Here is a 24485-nt window from a genome sequence, read left to right on the forward strand (position 1 = left end):
AATTAATTTTCAGCCAGATTAATTGGTATTTTGTGTGCCAAAGGCTCTCATTTATCCTTGCTGTCACTGAAGTGAGATAACCCATACAAATACTACTTTGTTAATTGTGCCAGTTGCATTTTGCAGTACACACTAAATGATGCATAGGATGTATGAGGAGATGAAAAACTACTGGTGGAAGCTGACCTAACACCTGCCTTTTGCTGTAGGTTGTGAATCCACTTTATGGATTCAATTCAGCACCACATCTTGTGGTTCCACTTCAGCACTAACCTGATCTCTGCTGCTCAGCACAGCACCACCGACTCCCGTGGCACAGCCGGTGAGAAACCACAGTGCCCGGGAGCTTAGACCTGTGCATGGTGCTAGTGAGAGGTGGGCTGCGTACACAGGATATCAAAATTCAGGTGCATCCCTAATTCAGACATGGCTATTTCTTGCAGTGAGATTATTTTTACAGGACCAGTATTGCCGGGTGGGTTGCCATGCTACCTGAAACAAGTAATTTGTAATTGTCTTGTAACTCTTTGTTTTCCTTGGGTAACAGGTTCTGCTAGAGATCCTTTTGCTGCCCTGTGGCGGTATGGATTCATGCGCCACGCTGCTCCCTGCAGCCTTCGTGCCTAGGTAAGCGAGCTGGCACTTGGGACTGTTGAAATCCCGTTAGGATTTTGCGTTTCCCGTCTCTCCTGAAGTCAAGTGCCAGCTCCCTGAGAATCTCGGCTGCTTTAAACTTGGGAACGTGCAACTTTACCCCCGATGTTTATACAGGAAAACCTGTGGTTTTTCTATTGCTGTATTTTTAAGGGAAGTGAGACTGGCGGGTTGCCGGGCCGGGCGGCTGCCGCCGCTGCGAGGGCTGGCGCACGGCGGCGGGGCCGGGGCTCGGCGCCGGCAGCAGCAGGAACCTTGGTGCGGCGGAGCCGTTTCCCGCGGCGGCCGGGACGGCTTTGCGGCAGGACGCGGCGGCGGGAGGGGCCGCGGGGCGCCGGGCAGGGCCAGCGCGGGCCCCTCCCGGAGCACGGGCACGGCTTTGCGGCCCGGGCGCAGGTAAATAAATCCTCCCTTCGGTCGGCGGGCGGGGCGGGGCCGGAGGGGGTTGCGGGGCTCCCCGGCCTCTCCGGGGCGGCCGGGCCGGGCGTCCCGCAGCCTCCGCCGCGCTGCCCGCCCGCCCGAGCCTGCGGGGCTGTGTGCGAGGGCCCGGGCGCGGCCGCGGTTGCATTTATAGCACAAACACGCCTGCAGTCATGTGCTTGACTGGAAGGACATGTTCCCGTCTGCATAAAAAGGCCCCGTGCTTTCGTATCCCCACCCGGCTCACGGTCTCAGCAGGAATTTGGGTGCTCCTGGAGTCAGACTCCAGTATGTGTAGGCACAGGGTGCTGACATCCCTCTCTGTTTTAATAGCCCGGAGTGTGACATAATGCCGTGGTCTTCTTACCTTGCAGTAAAATTGCTTCTTTTGAGGAGCAGGCACCCAGACACAGCCAGTGGAGTTACACCTTCTGGAATCGAATAGGCCTGACAAGAGAGTCTGTGTTATGTGGGAATGAATGTGTGCTAGCTGGAGTATCAGCAGAAATGCTGGGGTCACCTGCAGTGCAAGGTGAGGTAAGAGAAGAAACTCGAGTGTACGTTTGTGTAGAGTGTCATGACTTGATCCTGATCAGTTCTGTAAATAGCACAAATGGCCCTGATCCTGCAAAGGTTTACAGATAAATCTCACTTTGAGCACTGCATACCCTACTAACTGACTACAAAAAGTCGCAGTAAGAATAAGAAAGCATCTGAATCTTAGCTGGTCCAATGCCTATACACTTTAAGCAGCAGTCAGTTTCATCTTGCCGCTTTTATGTCTTACTTATTCAAAATTATTGAATTTAATTTGGGACTTAAATCAGAAATCTGAAATGTGAAACAGAGCACTGTACAGTGGAATGAAAGTTCTTATCAGTCTGTAGCAGCTAGATACATTGTTCTTGCAGACTGTTCTTATCAGACTGTAGTCAGGTTATTATTAGCATTTCAATATCATCAGATGCCTTGAGGTAGAAACAGATAGAAACAGGGTTTCTACAATTTTCTGCTAAGATTTTCTGTAATGAAGATGTAGTTTGGTTTGGAAAAGAGCAAGCACTTGTGCTAGGTAGTTACACAGCTCTGTAGTGGTGCCTGTGGTTACAGCCATCCCGCAGGACCAGCTGTTGTGGCAGGGCCAGGACCTGAGTGTTTGGGTTGCTGAACTTCAGCATTATTTGGATCATTGCTTCTTTTTCTGCCAATCTATGTCACAAAGCACTGTCGTCCTAGCTGCTTGAAAAACAAGAGCTTAGTTTGGGGTCTGAAATTAGGTTGTGATTAAGCACTGTATTTCCCTCAATGTCAGTGTGCAACCACTAACAATTGTAGGAAATCCAGGTCTCACTGTGGAATGGCTTGTACTGTCCCAGCTGATTCTTTGGGTACCACAGCTGGAGAGAGGAGTTAGCTCCAGCTGCAGATCGGGTCTACTCAGAAAACTGTACAGTACAGATTTGGATGTCAAGTGTGTTTTCTTACAGCTATGCCAGGATCTCAGGGAAGAAATGGTCTCCTGTGTTCTTGTGGGAGATGGTGTGTTTCTTATCTTCTTTTGGGCCTGTGGGGCAATGCAAGCTGTTATTCTCTGCTGTGCTTTTTACTTCTGTTCACAGCCTAACAAGGGCAGATTGAAAATGTCTTATTTTCTGAGCTTTAAAAAAAAAAAGTCAAGCATTTAAGGACTGAGTGTCTTTCCTCTTCAACCTAGAGTGAGGAGATACTGTAAAATTTCAGTTTGCATTAAATAGAAGTGTTTGTATTTTTTTTAAGAGAAGTTTTATTTCACCTGACATGTACAAAGTTGCTCCACATCCTAGCAGGAGCCAAGCTGCTCCACAGAGGCAGATACAATTAGAACTATTAGACTGAGTCATGTTGTTTGTTGTTTCCTGCTTGTCTGGTTCAATCATGTTTCCTCTTGTACTGAAGGAGTTTGTATCACCCTTCTTGATACCCTATTCCCTAACAATTTCTGTACTCTGTGCTGAATTCAGGAGGTGACAGGCTGTTTTGTGGTGTCTGTGCCTGGCAGAACAGACAGTGTTCTTGTAGACAAGGACAGCATGTAAAATCCAAGTTATACAACGTCAGACAAAACTGGAATATAAGCACAGAAATAATTCACTCCCTTGGGTTGTTATTTGAGGCTACAGGTGTGTTTAAGACCACAGATCCACATCTTGGGCCAAATCACTGCACTGCTTTGTTCCTTTTGTCCCTGTGGCTTTTGCGAGGTCAGGCAGCCACCAGGCACCATGCAGAGGGGGTGGTCTAGGTTTCAGTCTGATGTGACCTAAGAAGGTGCCCATGTGCTGATGGGTTTGTCTGGCTGCAGCCTGGGCTGTGTGTCACCACCAGCTGCTCCCCTGTGGTCAGTCTGCTTAGCTTCTTGTTCCTTTCCTTGTTAAAGTCCTTCATCCCAGTCTAGCTGCTGAGATTTTAAATGGTTATTCATCCCCAGGAAGTGACACAGCCCTTCATTACTTGGTGGTGCTCCCCAGCCAGGAGGGATGTGTGTCAGATGGCTGCAAGCGAGTCAGCAATAAAGATCTCGGGAGAGCTGTCCAGCAGTCAGTTTCTGGAAAAGAAATCCTTGTGGTCTGTCTTCCTCCACTCCTGGGTGCTCCTCAGCCTCCAGCCCTGCTTTGTTCTAGTGCAGGCTGTTGTGCTCTTTGCAGCTTAGTGTTTCCTGTGTTTTAATCACTGTTTCCAAATGACAGTTAAAATTAAAGATAATGTATACTGTAAGCACTGTTTATTGTGCACTGCTGTGTGCTCATCGCTGGATGAGCTGTTCTGGAGCTGTGATGTGTTAGTTCTCCACACAGGGAGGATGCCTGGGGAGCTTCCTTCTTAGAGGCATTGGGTGAGACCAGCAGCTGGGGAAAATCTGTGCTTCACAGAGCCAGACTCCTGTGTCCTTGCTAAGGGTCTGCTTCCCCTCACAGGACATGGCATTCTTCTTCCTGCGTGGTTTCACTTCTTGTTTCAGTTCATCTTTTTACAGTTGTTTATTTTTGTTTTGTTTTCTGTAGAGTAAAAGAGATCACCACTGTCTTTTAGCTTGACTGTAATTAGGCCTCAAGTTAATTGCAGCTGTTCCTGCTGTTTGTCTCTCCCTGGTTCTAGCAGACAGGATGGGGAAGCTCTTCTTCATTGATAAATGTTAGCAGTTAATTTCATCCTTAAGGGCAGTGAGACTGGCAAACAGGTGGGTTTGCAACACTGAAATGGTTATGCTTACATTCGTCTACCCTCTCTTGACCCTACAGCTGAGCATTCCTGACCAGGGAGTCTCTCCAGTTTTTGTGAGTTTTTCCTGACTATTGCCAGTGGGTTTGTTCAGGAATATCATGCAAAAGATATTTTTGTGAGACATTTTAAAGTTGGGATAGTCTGAAAAAATTAACAGTGAATTTCTCAGTTTGTCTGTTGGGGAAAGAGGCCTTTGGAGAGGGGCCTTAAAAATGTGATCTAAAGACAATTGCCCAGGTGATGTTGAACCAACCATTGACTGCCATATGGCAACCTTTTGAAACTGTGGTTCCCTGTATGTGAGAAGTTTCTTGTAGTTTTCTCTTCTTTGTGAGGCACTGTCAATTTCCTCCAGCCACTGAAATGGTGAATCTAACAAGCTTGTGTGCTCTGTCTCACTTGATGTACACAGCAGTAGATCATCTGAGGTTTTGGAATCACTTGGGAAAAGGCTTGCCTTGTGCCACAGGAACAAAATACAACCAGGATCCAAAAGAATGTGATAGTTTGCACAGGGACAGTGTCCCAGCTGATGCTTGCTCTCTACCGTTCTCCCTTGTGAAATTCCTCCTTACCAGTTCCTTCTCAAGAGGAGTGTGACAGGCAAGCAGGAGTACAGCCTTCAATTGCTGCTCAGAGAATTGGCCACAGCAGTGCCTGGGGTTCACAGCCATCCGGAGGGGAAATGTCTTGACCCAGGTCTCTTGCAGGACTCTTCAGCTGCTTGTGCAAACACTTTGTGCCAGTGATGTGCAGAGCTATGTAGGCAGTGGTAAGGGCTGTGTGTGTGACAGCCATCTCTGCATCCTTGTTCTCTCTTCTGTCCTCTCGGTGTGCCCACCTGACAAACAGAGCCCAACTTCTTAACTATTAGGTAGCACCTAAGTCATCAGCTTCATAGCTATTTTCAGGGATCCTGCACAGCGAGCCTGGTTTTCGAGGACTGTCATTGACCTAAGTGTGTTCTGGGCAATACTTGTCTTATGTGACCTACAGAGCAGATCAGAAATCCTCATAGCAGCAAAACCTGTAGGTTGTGATTATCTGAGGTACCACTGTAAGACATCCAGGTCACAGTCTGAGGTTGCTCAGACTGACAGGTGGAAAAGCTCAGTAGGTATTTAGCTGTGCCAGCCCCAGTGGATTGTATTCAAAGAGGCAGTGCATTCATCTCTTCTTCAGATGACCTGTTGTTCAGACCAGGTTTGTCTGAACAACACATAGCCCATAAACGAGGCTGTAGTGGTCCAGACTACAGCATAACAGAAATACAAGTCCCTAGGCTGCTTGAATTTGCTCTGCTACCCGATTGTTACCCATCTGAAAGAAATCTCTCTCTATTTTCCTTCTTGGCCTTGGAGTTTCAGCCCACAGTTGTAATGCAGTGTGAGATAAGCAGAGCTGGTTCCCACAGAAGGTTCCAGTGTGTTGAGAAGGGGATAGGGCAAGCTTCCCAGTGCCTGTGGCACTCCTGCTCTCTCTTTGCATACAGGTAGCTTGTAAAACTCCTCTTGTGCTCTTGAGATAAAATTCTCAGAAACCCTAATCTTTGCCAGGAATTTGAGCCCAAGAATCATTAAGAATTAATGAAACTTGAGGGACTTTTAATATTACCTGTCTTTTGCTACCTTTTACTGACAGCTCCTGCAATTTATGTGTTTCCTCATGAACATCTTTGATAGTTCTTTTCTAATTCTCTGTCCAAATACCAGAGGAAGTCTCTGTTTATCTGTTATATATCACTTGTGTTAAGCACCTCTGTTATCTGGAATAGGGGTAGGAAATCCTCTGAGCACCAAAACCATCAAGATTGCTTATCAAGTTGTGTGAGGTCTCCTTTCTTTCTGCTTTCCCCCTCTGCTTCACAGCATTTTCTGTGCTTTTTAAATTTTGCCATGCAATGCTTGTATATTTTCCATGACCCATGAAGATCCTGAAAATGTATCAGGAAGTTAAATTATCTCTTCCAGTGTATGATCCTTGGTGTTTGTCATTCATGATTTTTCTCTGCTGTCAGACTGTGCTGTCACCCAAGCTGAATCCATGTGGCTTCTCCAAGGGAGGTAATCTTTACTAAATTGAACTTCAGTGTCTCATGTGCTATGACAAGTAATCCTTGCTGTTTACCTCAGCCATGTGAGTGATGGGGCCACTATAAACTTGTGATAGTAAAGACTACTCATGTGGTAAGTGCACATTAATTATCTGACTGCTGCATGTTCATGCTGGGCAGATATACAGAAAACTGTTTTTCAGCTGCTGCAATCCATGTGTCCAGCAGTTTTTGCTGAGTACAATGCAGCATGTTCCTTCATCCTTTTTCACTAATTCCCAGGAGCCTGGATGAGCACAAATCCAGGCTTATAGTTGCCCATAGCTTCATCAGCCTATAATAGTTTGGGCCGATGGTTCTTTCTTCCTCTCATGTTCACTGCCTTAGACTGAATATCTTTGGAAAATTTAAGGTGTTTCAAGAAACAATACATAAATCAATACATTTTATAGTAACTTAAAAGGAGTTTAACTTATCCCATTGTTTGCCTTTTTTTACCCTTCCCATGCAGGAAGTGATTTTCACTGCTTTCCCTCCTGGAGGAGATTCTGATGAAACTGTTTACTGTCATGTCAGAGTTTGCTTTCATTTGGCACCAAATCCATGCAGACATCTGAATTAAATTTTTGTTGAGTGCCACTGTCAGAAAGTGCCTAATTGCATTTATGGGAGATAGGTAATAGCAGCATCCCAGTGCTAGTGGGAATTACTGGCACAACTCTTTTGGTGGTGTAGGAGAGGATGAATCTGCCACCACAGATATCACCTTTCACATCTTTATTGAGAAGGGCAAGCAGACTAGCTGGGAAGGTATGAATGCTGCATTTGTGAGCCATGTGATACAGGGGCCTGTCATCTTCTCCTGACCATGTGATTCAGCATCCTACTGGATATGAGGTCAGTTTTTAGTTTGGCATCGCCTCACTTGGCTGGGTGGTTCTGGATAGCTCCAGTCTCACAGGATTCAGAGAAACGTTCAGCTGCTTGAAGCCTCCTCATTTAAAAGTTAACTTGTTAAATGTAAGTGTCAATTTTTATCCTTTGCTTTCCACCTTCCTACTGACTTAAGATAAAGAACAGACCAACATTATATCTGCTGTCACTAGAATGCTGCAGTGGTGTGTCGCAAGTCCTGGACTGGTTGCCTCTCCAGTTGCGTGAGGGAGTGCAAGGCTGCATTCCCTGCCAATTCTCATGAGGCAGCACCTTTGAATGGACCGGGCTGTAGCCTGCACTGCAGGCCTATGGTTATGCTGGTGCTAGTTTTGTTCAAGTGAATGGCTCTTGCAGTTTGCCACTTCAAAATACCATTCTTGCTGAAAAAATACGCTACAGAAGGATGTAGAATAAGTGGACGGGTTGCACCACATTATGTTGCTTTGGGTATTCCTTGAGCTCCCAGGCTCTGTGGTACCAGGGGGCATAACCCTGTTCTGGAGCTGCTGGCAGGAATGAGCTTCAAGAGTAAACTCCATGCTGCATTAAGCTGACAATGCAGATGTGCCCAGGATGACTTAATTTCCCACTGCTGTCAATTGGCACAGTTGCACAAGTTTGCAAAGAGTCTGCTCCCATGCTGTTCTGATTTGAAATAACTCCAGGTCTGTTTCGTTCAGCCCTCTGGTTGAGGTTTTGTCTCTATCTTCAGTGTCTTACTTCGTGTTCACATAATTGAAGCTGATCCTACCCTGGTTCACTATGAGACTAGCAAAGTGAATCCTTGTGAAGAGTTAAGGGGGGAAAGATCTCAGTGTAAAGGCTTGATGTTCCAGAGTTGTGTATGTGATTAGTTACTGCTTTTGAAAGTTATTTAGTTGGAGTGTCTTTGTGGACATCATAGTCTGAACTGCAGATCACTAGGAGAGAGGGTGAGCTGCTGCTTTTGATCACAGCTGTGTCATGGCTGGCTACAACTGAAGCAGGGGTGGGAGCAGGTCTCTGGGGGATTGTGGAGGAGATTGTGCTACAGAATTCTGTGCCCCCTTCATGTGGGGGTTGCTCACCACCTTCCTCTCTCCCTCTGGCTTGCTATAGTAAAGGGTGCCTGTTTATGCAGCTTTCCTAATAGAAGTTAAACTAATAGACTGTTCTGGATTTAAAAAAAAACCCCACACCTTAAATAGAAGTATTATCTGGTTTTGATGCTATTTAATAGATGTTTTTTCCTGCTAAGTGTAAATCTTCCTGGGTCCTGGTAGCACTTCAGCAGTATTTATAAGCTAATGAGCTGCTAATTATTGGCCCATCCCAGCTAATTAGTTTTGTTAAGAGTGTATTAATCTAGGCAGAGCTCTGAGCTAATGCAGCTTTGCTGGTTCTAGGACTTGAGCTCAAAATTCTGTTCAAAATTCTGACTTTAAGCTGTTCTGCATGTACAGGCTCTGGTACTGCGATTTGTCTTAGGAGTTCTGAGGGCTATTCTCCTGCCAGTACAAATGCCCAGTCTCCAGGTCCCAAGAAATTACAGACGTTTGACAGGTTACCCCAATTTAATCATACCTACTGTGCATTTCCCTTTAGCACAGCAGCAGTGGATGGAGCTTCAAGAATAAGAAGTTAGACAGCAGCAGACAGCAGTGAGATACCCCCTTACTGCACCATAAGGAATAGAAACTCCTTCCTTCCCTCCCTTCCTCCTCACAGTTGTAAGCTCAGGTGGTCAATACAGCTCTCAGTAGTTCTAGCCTTAAAGCTCCTTTCTGGTCTTATGTTTTGCCCAGTTAGTCAACAGTTTGGAAGTAAAGATCTGCTGATTTGCAACAGTGCAGGATATGTGTATTTTGTTTTGCTGGTAGGTTGCATTGTCTTTGGGGCTTAGGTTGCTACGTGGTTTCACTTGAGTTCACAGCGATATTCTAGAGAGAAACTGTGTGCAGTGCTCTGTGGCAGCCTCCTAGCTTTGATTTATTTGGCAAATGTCACAGTTCTGTTCATGCAGATGGGTAGGCAGGATAGCCACTGTAAAACTCATGTTGGTCTCCATAAAATTGTGAGTTCAAGCAATCTTGGACAAAAAGGCAAATTATTTGAGGCTGCTTGGCCTATTTTATGACCTTGTAGTTTATCAAGTTTTTCTTAGAGCCCTAAGGGAAACTCTATGCAGCATTCCTTAGATGGCTACCTCTCAATGCAGCTTTCTAAATCTTGGTTAACAAATGGTATCACTTTGGTTTCCCATCATCCAATGCTCCATCCTGCTCTCTGCAGCTTTCAGTTCAAAAAGTGATTATATACAAAGTTCATACAGAATGAACAACAGAAACCACAAAGGGTTTCTTCATACACAATAACATTGGTGCTAATTGAAGGAGAAAGTTAAATGAAGGAGATTATGACTGTGAAAGGCATGATGTGATTAAACATATTTACCAGGGAATAGACTCTTACTGATGTGATGTTTTGCTTTTCTTTGCAGGTACTCTTCATCATTATGAGCTTGTTTCGTACAGGGACCGTAGCCCACTTGGTCAGTGGGTGTTAGATCTTCCCTGTGAAGCCAAACTGAGTTGGTTACTTCCTGCCACTATGGTTTGGGATTGTTGATTGTGTTTGCCCACCAAGTCTGAGTGAATGGTGTGCCCAGGACAGATGTGAAACAGATCTTTAGCTCCATATTGATGTGGTTTCTTCTTAAAGCATCGCAGCGCCCTGAGCCCACAGCAGCACAGGATATGGAGGCTCTTGAAGTGGATGACATTAGCCCTGCCTTGGAAGTGACTGAAGACTTTTTCAATAGTTTTGATACTAAGCTTGAAAAGATTGTGCAGCCCTCTGAGGTGTATGGTGTACAGGAGGTCCCTGAACTGGTTGGGCATGAGGTATTTGATCAGATAACAGAGAGCAGGAACCTGAGGAATGTCACCTCCTTAGCCAAAGGTAGCCTCATCTGGGATCACTGCAAAAATGGCCTCTTGGAAACCAAAGCTCAGACAGCATTCCCTGCAAAAGACCAGCACATGGTGCAGAGGGGAACAGCTGCTGACAGCCTTGCTTGGGCAGGGGAAGGGGAGACCACAGCTTTTAATATCTTCAGGATCTGCCAGCGGCGGAGAGATAGGCCTCGCTCAGTGAATGACATCCTGGTGCAGACCGAGGAAGCCTCCCTGTTCAAACCAGGTCACAACAGGTCACGCTCTGATATCAGCCACGTAAACTGGAGAGTGGTCTTCACAGGCACCTCCCTGCAGCAGCCACCTGCACCTGGTCAGGACAATAACTGTGCTCTGCTTTCCTACCTGGCATTAACCAAGGGAGAGGACATCCAAGGAAACACAGGTTTGTGCTGGTGCTTTTTTTATGCTTATATGAGGGGTTTCCTATTTGGTTTTAATATTTGTCTTGAAAGAGGACCTGGATGTTAAAAAACACAAAACCCCACTCAGAACCCAACTATGAGGTAACTCTTAAAAGAAGAGAAATCAGTGTGCTTCCTTGTCTTTGATGTGGCTCTGTGTGTTTGCCTGCCTAAGGATTGTTTTTTAAACTTAGCTTGATTTTTCTTCTTCTTATGGTTTAAAAAACTGAGCTTGTTTGACTTTTTGCTTCTATCTTATTCATTGTGACTCAGAAAAAATAATTTATTTGCTGTATATTTTTGATCATTTCCTTGAATGATTTCCCCAAACTTAAAAAAGCTTTGAATGTTAAAGCTATTGGGAGAACAGCAAATCCAGACAAAAACAGTTTTCATAAAGTGAAAGAGTGGCCATTAAAAAGAGGGTGTACATAGCTTTACTGTAGGGCCTGACATCTCTGCTCTCTTTCTTTAAATAGTGCTGACTCTTCAGTCTATAAACAATTAACAGAAAGTAAAGCACTCAATTTGTCAATATTAAGGCATCCCTGCCAGGCATCCCTGTGTGGGGCACAGGAAGTGTTGTTATCAGATTGAGGCAGGTGTCTCCAGTGAGCTGTATGAAGTGGTGGTTCAGCCAGTGATATTCTTCCCTTTCCTTTCCCAAGCACTGCTCTGGAAGAGGTTCTGCTCAGGGCTTTGGAAACACTGACCCAGTGTCTCCATCTCCGTGATTTATTTTATAGGACCAGGCACTTAGGAAGAAGAAGAGCAGCTAGTGCCACAAAGATTGTTATAATCTATATAAAGGCAGGGCTTAGCTAAAAATCAAGGGATTGTGAAAGGGTGCATGTATATATATGGTGGCTTGACTCCGGTTATGAATAGGTGACCTGTTCCAGTTATGAATAGGTGACCTGTTTGGAGTTAAACTTTTTACGTTGGGTTTTCCAGGTAAGTCAGCTATATTGGAACATGGAAAGCAGGTACCTAAGTGTTTGTTGCTGGGGAGATGTGTGTATATAAATATATATCACATGTAAGTATGTGTAAGTGTATAATAGCTACAAACATTTAGGTTATTGTGTTATATTGTGACATAGTTGCTGTATCCCAAAAAAGGGTGTTCTTGGTTGACAAAGGCAATTACACCTGTTGTTGTTTCTGTCTAGGGAGATATATTGCTTCTTGTAGAATGAGGTCTCTGTTCTATATCCTTGCTGTGGAAAGGATGCAGAACAGAAATGCACCCACAAGTCTGGAGACAGAGCTCTTTGTTTTTGTCAGCTGTATCCTGGGCAGCTCCTGGGCTTGACTTGTGACAGCTTTATATGCCCACAGAAACTCTATTAAAATGTAGTCATTGAAGATCTGTACATGTCCCTGATAGTGTTTTGAGCTTAATCTGTGATTCTGTGATATGAAATTCCCATGGACCCTCTTCTCAAGGTTGTCAGTGCTTGCTGTGTGCCCTCCAAGAGCCTTTCTGTATGGGATGCTGGAAGTCAGGGGTACCTTCTTTGAAGAAGGAGAGCTTCTGTGCTCTGAAAATATACTTTTTTAACCTGTTTCCTTTACCTGCTCTGTTCTGCTGCTGTGCAGGTTTTACAAGGTAGCCATGGTATTTCTTCCCTCTGTGTTTACAAGAGAGCCTCACAAAGAGTTTGCTGCTACTGTTAGCTGAGCTGAAAAGAGAAGCACAAAAGCAAGAAAGTAAATTTTGCAGAAGTGTGTCTGTGGCTACTAATTCTTCTCCAGAAAAGACTGAAGAATGTATTTGGAGGTTGGATAAAACCTGCTGCAGTTGTTGAAGGGGTCATAGTGGTTGCATACTTAGAATAGACATCCCTTTCCAGGGTTTTAATCCATATTAAATGAGTGCTGTGAGATACTGAGAGGACCTTCGGCAGCTCCTGTCAGTCCTCACTGCTGTAAAGGACTTCCCTCTGGAGCCTGCAGAGGTCTCCCAGTCCTCCAAAGCAGTTACTGCACAGATGAACTCTTCACTTTTTTTTTTAATTGTCATAGTATTTGCATTACTGTGGGCTTATCTGTTCTTGCTACTTGCTCTTTTATAGAATCATAGAATCATTTAGGTTGGAAAAAAACTGTAAGATTATCTACTTGAGCTGTTAACCCAGCACCGCCAATTCTACCACTAAATAGTAATACAAATAAAATGACATTGGAACCTTTCTATGTGGTGAGAAAGAAAAGAACCTGAAAAGAAGCTGTGCCTTTTGGGCTCTTGTATTTCTGAGCATGTGGCCTGGAAAACAAAGAGAGAATACTGCATCTGTAATGTACAGTGAAGCTTGGCTTGGATTTTTAAAACACAGTGTTGTAAGAACAGTATGGCTTGATGGTTATGTGGATATTATCATTCAAACACTGCCACTCCTGACAGTGTGGGTGCTGTAGTATAGTAATTTTTCCAGGTCACTGTTTTGTTTGCCTGCTGTGCCTGTGAGCCTGGGGAGTTCTAAAGTTTTCACTGTGTTGAGCACCTGCACACTGACAAACCGAAGGATACCTATCTGCAGACCCAGGTGGGAAGAAAAGACTGTATTTTTAAGCAGGAAGATAGTGGACATTGTGGACCTGAGGCACAGTTTGTCCCTGATCTAGCAAATCCCACCAAGAAGGTGGTCCCAAACGTGTTTTGTAAAATGCTCAGTTTTGTAAAAATCCGAGAGGAAAACTAGTGACAAAAACTCTGTAACTTCCACTCATCATTTCCTAATCATTAGAGAATTCAGAGAGGAGTGCCCCCTCAAGATGCGAACTCCTCACAAACTGGGCATCTCTGCTTCTGCTCTTTCCCAAGTTACTTGGAATGACTTGTCAGAAACGCTTCAGTGGTGGAAAACAGAGGAGGCTTTCCTGCCGTGCCGACTGAGATGCAAGTACAGTCGCTTGTTCTGGAGCGTGAATCTTCTGGACATGCTCACACGACATTTGGTCTCTCTCCATGGGTGCTGGTTGCACCAGCTGCCCCAAGTGTGGTGGGTGGTAGGTGGGTGCTAGGCTGTCCTGGTTTCAGTGCTGTGTGCAGGGTTCCTAGCTGGGACCAGTGGGCACTTCCCAAGGGAGAGGAGAGATGCTGAGGAAGATATTACTCTGTCCCCAGCTGCTGAGTCTCTCTTTGTTTTCCTCTGCCTTCTTCCACCTCTTTCCTTGAAATTGTAACTCCAAATGGCTCAGATGTGGGCCATTTACTGTGATTATTTCTTTTTTTTTTACTTTTCTTCAATTTACTCTGTCTGTCTCCACAAGGAGGAAAAGAAATGCGTTTTCTGTTTGGAAGGTAGATAGAGATGGTACCATTTGCTCTCTGAGTAAAAGGCATTATCTGGCACAGTGCATGTGGAGGAGAGAAAGGAGCAGAGCTGTAAGATGTGTGTGTATGTGCAGCTTATGGATTCAACCTGTCTGCCAGCATCTATTGCCCTGACCTAAACAATACGAGGCATTTGAATGTTAATCAAGGTGGCTGCTGGTTCTGTCCCAGTTTGAGTGAGAGCCATTGGAGCCAATTTCACAGAGCTTGAAGGGAAGGAGTGGGGTGAAAGAGGGAGAGGGGGGTGCTTCTGTGAAAGACAAGAGAGATAGCCTTTCTCTAACTCAACAAAAGACAAGCAAACCTGTGTGCAGATGAAGGAGGGGTGGCTGGGGCAAGGTTATGAGTTGTCTTATTATGGAGAAGCTTGAACAGTCATCTGTACTTGATGGAAGTGAGAGAGATTGCAGTTGGAGCTGCAGAAGCGCTGCCTCCCTGATTGGATTAATAGAAAGGGAAGATGACTCTAGAATGGCTGTCCATTATCTGCACTACAAAGGGATTAGTGTGGGTTTCAGAGAATTTAATGGCTTTTGAGTTAGTGCAGAAATACTAATGAATGTCAGGGCCAGAGATGTACAGTGAACAAAATTAGTTCTCTTTTAGTGTGTCCATGTGTGTGCACATCTCTCCATTTGGGCTATCAAAGTGTGCTTTTTCTCCATCATTTTGGGTTATAGATTAGGCTTTCAGTTTTCATATTTAGCTGAAATACTCTTGAGTAGTTTATTGATATGCAAGGTATAGTTATACTGACCTTTTTAGACCTGGTGCCAAAATAGCAATTTTTAAAATGGTTGTTATGGTTTTAGCCATATCTGCAGGAAATCTCTGTAGATGGAGTGCTTTGAGCATGGTGTTAAAAGCAGGCTCCATTCTGAGTACGTGGGTGAATGGGGAAGCTGAGGCTGAGCTGTCAAGGCGAAACCTAAGTGCCTTCTTTTTGTTAGGGTGGCTGCAAGGTAGCATCCTTCCCCCATTTTTAACCCCCATGACATTTCCATACCAACACTAAGTATATCAAACAATTCATTTTCATGTATGTTCATTAAGTTTAACTGGAGCTTGTCTACTTAATCCTTATAAATCCTTAAAAGCTGATCTTTGCTGAAGAGCTGGCAAAAGCTTTTACACTGCTGCTATTCTGATTCTTTTTCCTGCCCATAGAAGAAAACGGGAATTAGGTACAGGAACTCTTCCAGCCAAAGGCAGGAGCACCTTCTTAGAATGAAGGTTACAGCCCAATTGGTATTAGAAGCCCCTGGACAGTAATTAAGTTCCTCAAATACTCAAGAGTCCCTGACTCTCCTTGTGCTCTGGGGGGACAGACAGACTCGTCCCTTAGCCAGCAGTGATGAGAGCAGTGTGGCCAGCAATCTTGGCCATATTAGCTGGAAAGCCCAGTACAGATGGGGATGTAGTTTCTATATAGGCCTGGTTTTGTTTCCAAGCTTCATCCAGTCTAGATGTTTCTCTTCTCTAAGCTCTGTGTTGCAGACATCCTCAGTACACTCAGAGATGATTAAAACTTGTTAGAGTGTGGCCTGTTAACATGAATGTAACTGCTTAAGCTGAAATGCTGAAAATGTTTTACGCCTCCAGTTACCCTGTTTCAAAGGCTGTCAGCCCCAGGGTGGAGATCTCGAGTAGGCCAGCTCTTGTATTGCTGTGGTCTGTAATGCCATGTGTTAAGGTCAATTGATGCTGATTTTGTTGTGACTTAATTATGCTGGGCAGTGGATGAGGAGCTGTTTCCAAGTGGCTGCCTTGCTCTTGTGCCAGGAATAGCAGACTCCAAGGGAGATAGACAATTGGAGGTAGAAACCTTTACTTGTGTCTGCTAATTCTGTCACTGTTTGTAAGTCAAGACCCAGCACAGGCACCCTTACTGGAAGGGTGAACTAGAACTCAAATGGGAGTAAGAGTTTGTTCCTCAGGCCTGGGTTGTTTTGGGGTGCCAAGTGTTACAGCTGATATTACAGTGTAACAGTGAATGCCTCTGAATTTATATAAGGACCAACAAAAATTGCCTAGAGCCGCATGCCTAGCCTGAGGTGAAAATATGAATCTTGCCTTTGGTAGCTGAAGTGTGCAAATCAGATTCAAACAAATTTTGTATGGAAACCTTTTTTTAAAACTCATAAGTGCTTTAGATAATTCCTTTTAAACTGCATCACTTTAGTGCTTGGAGTGACTTGTGTATGGCTGTTTTTTTGTAGATGAAGAAAATTTCCCTGGTCTTTGCCTTGGGCTGGGGTTTGTGAAAAGGTCTGCTCCAAAGCACCTGAAGTGCTGAGATGCTCAGGTGTATGTGTTTGAATCCCTCTGAGCAGCCTCTTACTTTTCATTTTTGGTTGTGTCTGCTACTCCTGAGCCTGATTCTCATAAATCAGCAAAACTCAGGAGTAAACAGAGCTGCACAAAATGTTCTGGTCCCAGGTCATGCTGAGATGTGGTAAGAAACTGCAGTGTTGGGCACAGTTCTGCATTCACTGGGTCAGTCTGGGTGCCATGTGCTGTACCCAGTGGTGGCAGCAGGGCTGTTCCAGACAGTTCCAGCATCCCCTCCACAGGACACAGCTGTGACCATCAGCCACAGGTGGGGCTCCTTGGGCAGAACATGTCTCAGGAAGGGCACAGCACTGGCAGCTGTGTCAAGAGCAGCTGGGGGTCAGAGGATGAGTCCCTGGGCATAACGTGGTGCAGCAGAATCTCCCTGCAGGCCCATGTGGGACCCCATGCTGGAAAATGTGGAGATTTCCTGAAGGAACTGTGCCCACCCTCATGCAGGGGTACATTTAACCTGGAGGACTGCAGCCCCTGGAGAGGACCATGCTGGAGCAGAGGAAAGGTGTGAGAAGGAAGGAGCAGCAGGGAGGAGCTGAGCAGATATCACTATTCCCTTTCCCTCTGAGCTGCTTAAGATAGGGGAGGCAGAGGTGATGTGTGTGAAAACATGAAGTTGAGCCTGGGAAGGAGCCAGGAAAGAGAGGGTAAGGTGTTTTCATTTGTATATGTTTCTCACTGTCAAAATCTATTTTAGCTGGCAGTAGATTAATTGATAGTATTGTCCACTTCTGGACTAGATTCTAGGAGTGTTTTGCTCTGCCATTGTTGTCCTGGATATCTCAAGAAAATTGCGTTTTTTCTCTGTTCCTCTGTTTCTTTGTTCCCTTTTTGTAAGGTGTTTTGGTATCTCTGAGTAAAAAGGTGCTGTGTTCTCGGTGGCTCAAATGTAGAGTTAGTGCTTGTGTTTGATAATTATAACCTATTAGATAAAGATTCTCTCTGGAATCGTGTTCTCAGATATGCCGTGTGTGGGTTAGGAGAGATGTAGAAGCCAGAATGATGTAGTAATTTGAGATAAATTTTAAAAAATAATCATAATATTATTTTTTTTTTCCTCTAGAACACAAGACAGTGTTCCCAAATCTTCTGAAGAAGGGATACGTGGAAGTTAGAAGAGACACTGACAGCTACTGGCAAACCTGTTATGCTGAGCTCTCCCAGTACAAACTGTACCTGTATTGCTTGGACAGCAGTGGCAACCAGACTCTTCCCACCGTGTATCCACTCATGCGTTTTCAAAGGGTCACTGTTACTGGTGGCACAGAAACCAAGGTGGTGGACACTGTCCTGTCAGACGGCTCACAGCTACAGCTGAAGGCAGAGTCCTCGTGGGAGACTTTGGACTGGGGACAGAAACTTTGGGAAGCGGTGCGTGCTTCTGTGCCTGCTTTTACAAGACAGCAGGAGAAACTGGAGAATGTGCCAAAGCCTGAAAATAACAGTGACCTTTCTCAAACTAATGGATTATTAGAGAAGCCTATGGAGCTCTTCCTATCCATGAATTTGACTGATAACACTAAAGAGTACCAAAATATTCTGAAATCAGGGACTCTCTACAGGTTAACTGTCCAGAATAACTGGAAGGCATTTACTTTTGTCTTGAATAGGTCTTATCTTATGGCATTCCAACCTGGTAGGCTTGATGAAGACCCCCTGCTGAGCTACAATGTGGATGTGTGCCTGTCAGTCCAGACAGATACTCAGGATGGCTGTGACTCTTGCTTTCAGGTCATTTTCCCCCAGGATGTGCTGCGCCTGCGTGCAGAGACTCGTCAGAGGGCCCAGGAGTGGATGGAGGCACTGAAAGCAGCAGCCAATGCTACTCGAAGTTTAACTCAGAACCCACAGGTCACGCTTAGGAACAAACCTGGAGATCGGCCCTTTGGAAATGATCTTAGGAAGACCAAGCGCCAGTCTGTGACCACCAGCTTCCTGAGCATCCTGACTACGCTGTCTCTAGAGAGAGGGCTCACAGTTCAGAGCTTCAAGTGTGCAGGTGAGCAGCCAGCTTGCAGCATCTGCACCTACACCCCCTCCGCAGGAAAAGAAAATCACTTGAAAGGGCATTGTGTGTGTTTTAGCAGCACAGCTGTTCCCTGCCTCTCACTGTGGCTGTAGTTAGCCTTTCTCTCTGTCAAATGTGGAGAAAAACCTATGGGCATTCGGTGGGTCATCTGCTTTTGATGAGCAGTGCTGAAACATTAGACCCTGCACATACAGCACTACATGGGCCAGTGTTACCCTGAGCCGTTTTCTTGATTCAGGACACTGTAAAGGTGGTCCAGAATCAAAGGGGCTTAAATTCATTTGTTGTCTGACTCTAGTCCTATAGGCAAGATCATGTTTTTATCCAGTTTGGGAATTAAGTGAAAGTAGAGAGGACCTGTGTGAATGCAGTTCATTGTCATTTTACTTTAGCAAGGGCACTTGTGTGGAGCAAATTTGGGCACCTTATGCCTAAACTATAATCTCTGACTTGCTTTAGTTAAACTCACTTAGAATTTGTCAGCTCAAGCAGAAACAGCTCTTTTGGAGACTTTTTCTCTATTAAGGGAGCTGTGATGGTCCTGCATCCTCCCCATGCTGCCTTGGGGTGTGGTTCTCGTGTTGCCCTGGAACCACACATGACTCTGGGGAGTATCTCTGTGGGCCCAGGACCTGCTGGCTCACCTGAATCCCTTCCAGGGGAGACCTAGGCCCTAGAAATACTGGACTGCCCTCAAAACTGGCTATGGGTGCAGTTGGGTTTGTCCTTCTCTGGTAATCACCTGCAGGTTCTGCTCCTGCTCATCTCTCCTCATCTCTCCACAGTGCATGGCGCTCTCCTCACAGCTGGAGCATCATATGAAGGTTGGCATCATTGCAGTTAATGGTCACAGTATTTGGGCTTCTACCTGAATTCAGCTCTGTTCTTGGCCACATTTGTATGATTTGATATAATTTGTTTTATATTTTGCTTCGTTCTCTGACTAAGGTTGAGGAGAGTTTTAAGTGAATATTTTCAGTGACCTCTAAAATGGGATTAGGCCCTGGGATGGCAACAAAATACATGTCTCCAATGTGAAACAGGTTTTAGTCTTGCTTTATGTAGTATGGGAGCAGACTTTTCTCTGGGAAAGGGTGGATTCCCTCTCCTAAACATGGGATGATTAATCTCCATTCAGTCATGTATTCCCCACAAAAATAAGGTGCTCTGACCAGGGTTGCACGATGTCTTTTCCTGATACACCTGAGGCATTCCCAATACTCTTGTGATCTCCTTTTAGTCTGCTGAACTGAACAAAGGTTCTTGTGCAGAGAAAGTCTTCTTGGGTTGTGGAGGGTCTGTGGGAAGCTGGTCACTGGGGTTCTCAGTGCCTGAGGATGGGGGTTCACAGCACTTTCTGTGCTGTGAAAGGAGCAGGTCCTTTGCCATTCCTGAGACCCTTAGAGCCGTTACCATGGTGCAGAGAAATAAATAATTTTAGTTATAACTGGGGAAACTTGTTTGGTTTAGAAAAGTTTGTGCTGAGGAGGCACACAGGCAAGCTGAGCCCCTCTCTCCTTATTCCTTGCTCCCTGTGGGCAGTTGTGCCGTTCCGGGCATGGGCTGCTGTTTAACCTGAGGGGCCTGCTGTTGGTAATTGCAGCTTGCAGGCATTGAGAGAGGTTTTCCCCAGGGCTGCTGGGAGGGGTAAGCTTGGAGAAAGATGAGGAGGGGGGAGGAAGAAAAGTTTTGCTGTGAATTCTTCAGCCATTTAGTGCAAATTCCTGTAATTACCGTCTTTGTGTCCTGTCCCAATGGCACATAATACAGCAGAAGCCTTTCCTAATTGAGACCTTACAGGAGGTACAAATCCCTCCTTTGTTCAGCCTGACAAATTAGTGCCAGAAAGTGGCAAGGTCCGAGTGGGAATCAAAGGCAAGCAACACAAAGATGGAACTTACGGCTACAGTAATAACCCTCTCTAGTCCTGCAGGGGTGGGAGGGAAGGAAAAGTAATGACCAATGAAAAATGAAGGGTTTTTTTGTTATAAATTCCCTTGACATGACAGCACCTCAGGGCTGCTTTATTTATTTAGGAAAAGCGATTAAATAGTAATACAACAGGGCAGACCATTGTCTCTCGAGCTACCCCCCTTCCTACAGACCCCTGCTGCCTTGGTTAATTGATTGACAATGAACCTCTGATAAAGAAGGTTGCTGGGAGGACCTGATGGGGGACAGGCTTTTTAAAATTTATTTTCCCTTTGCAGTCTTTGTGGGGTTCCCCTCCCTGTTTTTTTTTCTTTTTTTTTCCTGTTTGAAATGCTCTCTGCATCCCCCTTTCTTTTTCTCCCTCAGTAAAAGCTTTTCAAGGAATTGGTCCCAGACAAACAGCTGATACTCACAAGCAGGTAGGGAAGAATGTGAATGTCTGTGCCTCACTATTGACAGGTTTATCTTGGAGTCTGACTAGCACTTTTCAACTTGTGATAAAAGCCAGGGCCCTGGTGTCAGATGTAGTCATGGGGCAGGGAGGACAAACTGTTGATACCCTGGAGTCAGAAGGGTATGGAGTCAGTTTGAAAAAGGTTGTCTTTTGCTTGATCAGCAGATACAAAAGCTTTTCTCCACGTTTCTAACTCTGTTTTACTGCAGAGGGCAGGACATTATTTGTTGTAATTTGAAAAAAGAAAATGAATGAACAAGTCACTAATTAGCAGTGGAGAGGCAGGGAGTTTATAAACTCTTTTCATTTTGTGGCCATTATTTATACTTTTGGCTTAGAGGAAAGCTTCTAGGGAAAGGTAGGCATTTCTCCTGGAAGAGTTCTCCTGGAGGTCTTTAAGGAGCACATATCCCCAGGTGCCCTTCACTATCGTTATTTCTTTGTCATGTAGCATCACTTTTCCATAGGTGGGGAACACAAATGGCCTTTGCCTCCTGTTTTTGCATAGCTCCTGTTATTGTGATGGCTCTCTTCTGTTTCACCTTTTGTTTTCTTTCCCCCTGTCTTTTATTAAAACAGACATTTTTTTCCAGAGAAGTCAATTTGTCTGCCAGGAACTTTTGTTACTTAGACAGCAAGTCCTAATGGATGTGGGAATTTCTGCCTTCTGGAAAATGTGCTCTGCCCCCTTTCATTTGTGTGGCTTTCCTTGCTCCTCTTCTGGGGTGCCTTCTGTCTTTTCCTCCCTGCTTTCTCCATATCTCCTCACTTGCCAAAACGATAAACACTGCTATTAGAGCTTGAATGACTTGGCGGGCTGAGCTGAACTCTAGGTGCAGAGAAGCCAAGGTTAGTAAATGTGCTGCTTCCTGAGCTTGCAGCCCTGTGAAATGAAGCAGTAGGTGGAGAGCTGTTGTCTTTCAAGGAATATTTTCCACCTAGTGCTGTGATCATGTGTGTAGCTGGAGGACAGCCCAGTGCAACATGCACAGGTCATGCAACCTCTGCTCTATCTCAGCCCCCTGGCCTGGAATCAGTCCCTACTGCAGTGAAAATAAAATTCCCTTTTTTTTTCCCATTCGATGAAAACAAAGTATTTCCTAAAGCTTACAAGCCAGAAAGTGTGATTTAAAAACAAAACAAAATAGTCATGTGTGATGTCAACTTTGTTCAACTTCTCAAAAAGCCTTACAGTTGAAACTTCTCAAATACAGATAGTTGAGAAGCATCCTTGAATTTAGGAAACTGTCATTGCACCCAACACTTATTTGTAGCGTGTCACTGAAATAAAAATGCTAGAGGATAAACCCTCGAAAATGCAGCACAATAATGAAATACCATAAGGTCCTTTGGAAGGTTTTCAGCACTCTTGTCACTTTTTAGTTCTGAATAACCATTGTTCTCACCTGTCCAGGGCTTTTAGGATTTTGCTTTTTCTAAGTGCTGTATTTGTTTTGTGCTTGGTTTCATTTCAATTGATCTCTTTCTTCCAAGGCTTCAGCAGCTTTTTACCTGCCCTGTATTTGAGACTCTGTAAAATCCCTTAGGAATGTTTTGCACTGTAAAAGGTTTTATTGTTTAGGTATCTTCATTTTAGGCTTTGGTCTTCTAGTCTTGTATGTGACTTTCAGGCTCTATTTCTATTCATTTCAAAGTAAAACTTCCACTGCTAGCAATGGAATTTCTAAACCAGCTGAGCAGAAACAAACATGGTCTAAGTTAGTATTTGGAAAATACAGCATGTTTAAACAAGGTCACTGACTTGTTAGGAGGAGTGGGGGGAGTGTTTCCAAACAAGGGTGACTGGAATTTGTGTAGCAGGGAGTACGTTGTTTGCAGTGGATCTATATGTTTCATGACACAAGATTGCTGGGCCACAGTGCTTTGCCATATGACAGCTCATTCTGGAAAAGGATCAGAAGATACCACATGCTTGGTTTTGATTAAACCTGTTTATCAGTGATGGTCACAGAGGCCATTTAATTTTAATTGATGAATTCTTCAGTGCAGTTCTAGGATGGCATGACTAGAGGAAGTGACAGTGAAAAGTATCAGCTTTGTCTGGTAGAAGTTGGGTCCTTCACCCTCCTGGGATTTGGCTGGTACCTTCACAGATTGAGATCTTTGCCTTCATGGGATTTGGTTTGGGGCTGGCCTGCTGCTGCCTGGAAGTGCAGTTTTGAGAAGTACTTGATCAATTCAGTGCCTATTCTGTCCCCAGTGCCTATTCTGTGCCCTGATGGGCACTTTGCACTCGACCTGCAAGACTTTGTCTCAACCTGCAAGAGGTGCTGCTGACACAGCTGTCTTGGCTGATGAATCTACATATTCCTGCTGGCAGCCTTGAAGGGAGCCTTTTCTGCCTGTATGGGGATAGGTGACCCCATTGCTCTAACCTGCCCCTGTTGACAACTCTGCAGGTTTTCAGTATGTTCTTGTTCTAATTTATTATTGTGCTATTGTGAGCTCAGTTCTGCTGGATGTGAGTGTGTCTGTACTGTAAGCATAGGCTGTTTGTTCTTGGCTATGCCTTGTTTCTTCTTGGCTTGTGGGTGCCAGGTACGAGTTCCACTGCCCCCAGAGAACTCTTGGTTGTCTGGGGACTTTTTTGGTCCATTTGTTGTATGAAATTAGCCTTGAGGGATCTTTTGGCATAGAGTTCAAAGAAAAGAATGCCTAAACCAGGGAGTCTAAATGTCCAAGTCTCACCTTTGTTGAAATGGAAAAAAGCTACATCTGGACAAAAGGAAGTATTTTTCAGACCTGAAAACTCCAACAATTATATACCACCCCCAGACCCCCACAGTCCTCTGGAGAGCGCAGAGGTTCTTCATGAATTGTGTGCAAGAGAGAGCTTTATTTGTTGGGCTAGCTTATTTTAAATCAGTCAAGCTGGCTTTTGCTACTAAAAGCGTTGCCTTCCCAGAAAGGCACAGGCATCTACACAGCACTTTTTCTGCAGTTGCAGTTTATACCAGGTTCCTGAGTTGGTTTGGGCAATGGCTGTTAATTTAGATTCTTAAGAAATCAAAGCTTATGTTCTAATGCTGTTTGCTCAGTTTTACTCTTGCCTAATAATATTTGGATCTACCTGACTGTTCTGCCAAAATTTGACGGAGGAGAAGAGGTAGCAAAGATGTTTGAATCTCAGAGGTGTCACAGAAGCCAGCATCACAGGGAACCCCTCTTAATGCTGCTCTGGAAAAAAATCCTGTGAAGTGTATTGTGCATTTGTTTGGCATCAGTGTCCTTGCAGATGTGCAGCCTTAAGGGACAGCCACTCAAGGAAAATGGCTCCTTTAGGGTCCACTGCTGCAAAAACAGGGCATTTGTGTGTGCGTTGGCAAAGCTCTCCCTCTTCTGTTGCATGCCACAGCAGTGTATTATTGCAAAACTGTTACATGTGGATCAAATCAGGGGCAATGTAAAAGAAGTTACAGAACAAACCAGAGGCCAGCTGGAAGGAAGGGTTTAGGTTCTCAGTCTGGCCTTCCACAACATCTATAGTCTCTGTCATGTACCTGTGCTGTGTAAATCTGGAGAGTTCATTGGCCCAGGGCAGTGCTGTGGTAGTGATGTGTGACCAAGAAGAAATTCAGCCAAGTAGCATTGGCAGAAATATGAACCACGCTTATTAATGTTGTTCCTTCTGTTAAAAGGGGATCCAAAACCAATTGTGTATTCAAACAGAAACAGAGCTGG

The 24485-nt window shown here is 44.8% G+C and overlaps 1 protein-coding gene across 4 annotated transcripts in view; it reads left to right on the plus strand.

Annotated features, from left to right (window-relative positions):
* The first annotated feature begins 365 nt into the window (after positions 1-365).
* PLEKHM3 (pleckstrin homology domain containing M3) overlaps positions 366-24485 on the plus strand; it is a 77711-nt gene continuing 53591 nt past the window's right edge. The window contains exons 1-5 of one of the 4 annotated variants that reach the window (XM_088167865.1): positions 366-407; positions 548-627; positions 1449-1606; positions 9804-10663; positions 17432-18367. In XM_088167865.1, the coding sequence (XP_088023991.1) occupies positions 10006-10663; positions 17432-18367 (1594 nt within the window). In that variant the 5' untranslated portion in view covers positions 366-407; positions 548-627; positions 1449-1606; positions 9804-10005. Of the gene's footprint in view, positions 408-547; positions 628-982; positions 1051-1448; positions 1612-9803; positions 10664-17431; positions 18368-24485 lie in introns of those variants that run through there. The other 3 variants (XM_088167864.1, XM_088167863.1, XM_014879396.2) reach the window with 3 other exon arrangements.

Source organism: Sturnus vulgaris, chromosome 7, assembly GCF_052056855.1.
Source record: "Sturnus vulgaris isolate bStuVul1 chromosome 7, bStuVul1.hap1, whole genome shotgun sequence".
Classification (NCBI taxonomy): Eukaryota; Metazoa; Chordata; class Aves; order Passeriformes; family Sturnidae; genus Sturnus; species Sturnus vulgaris.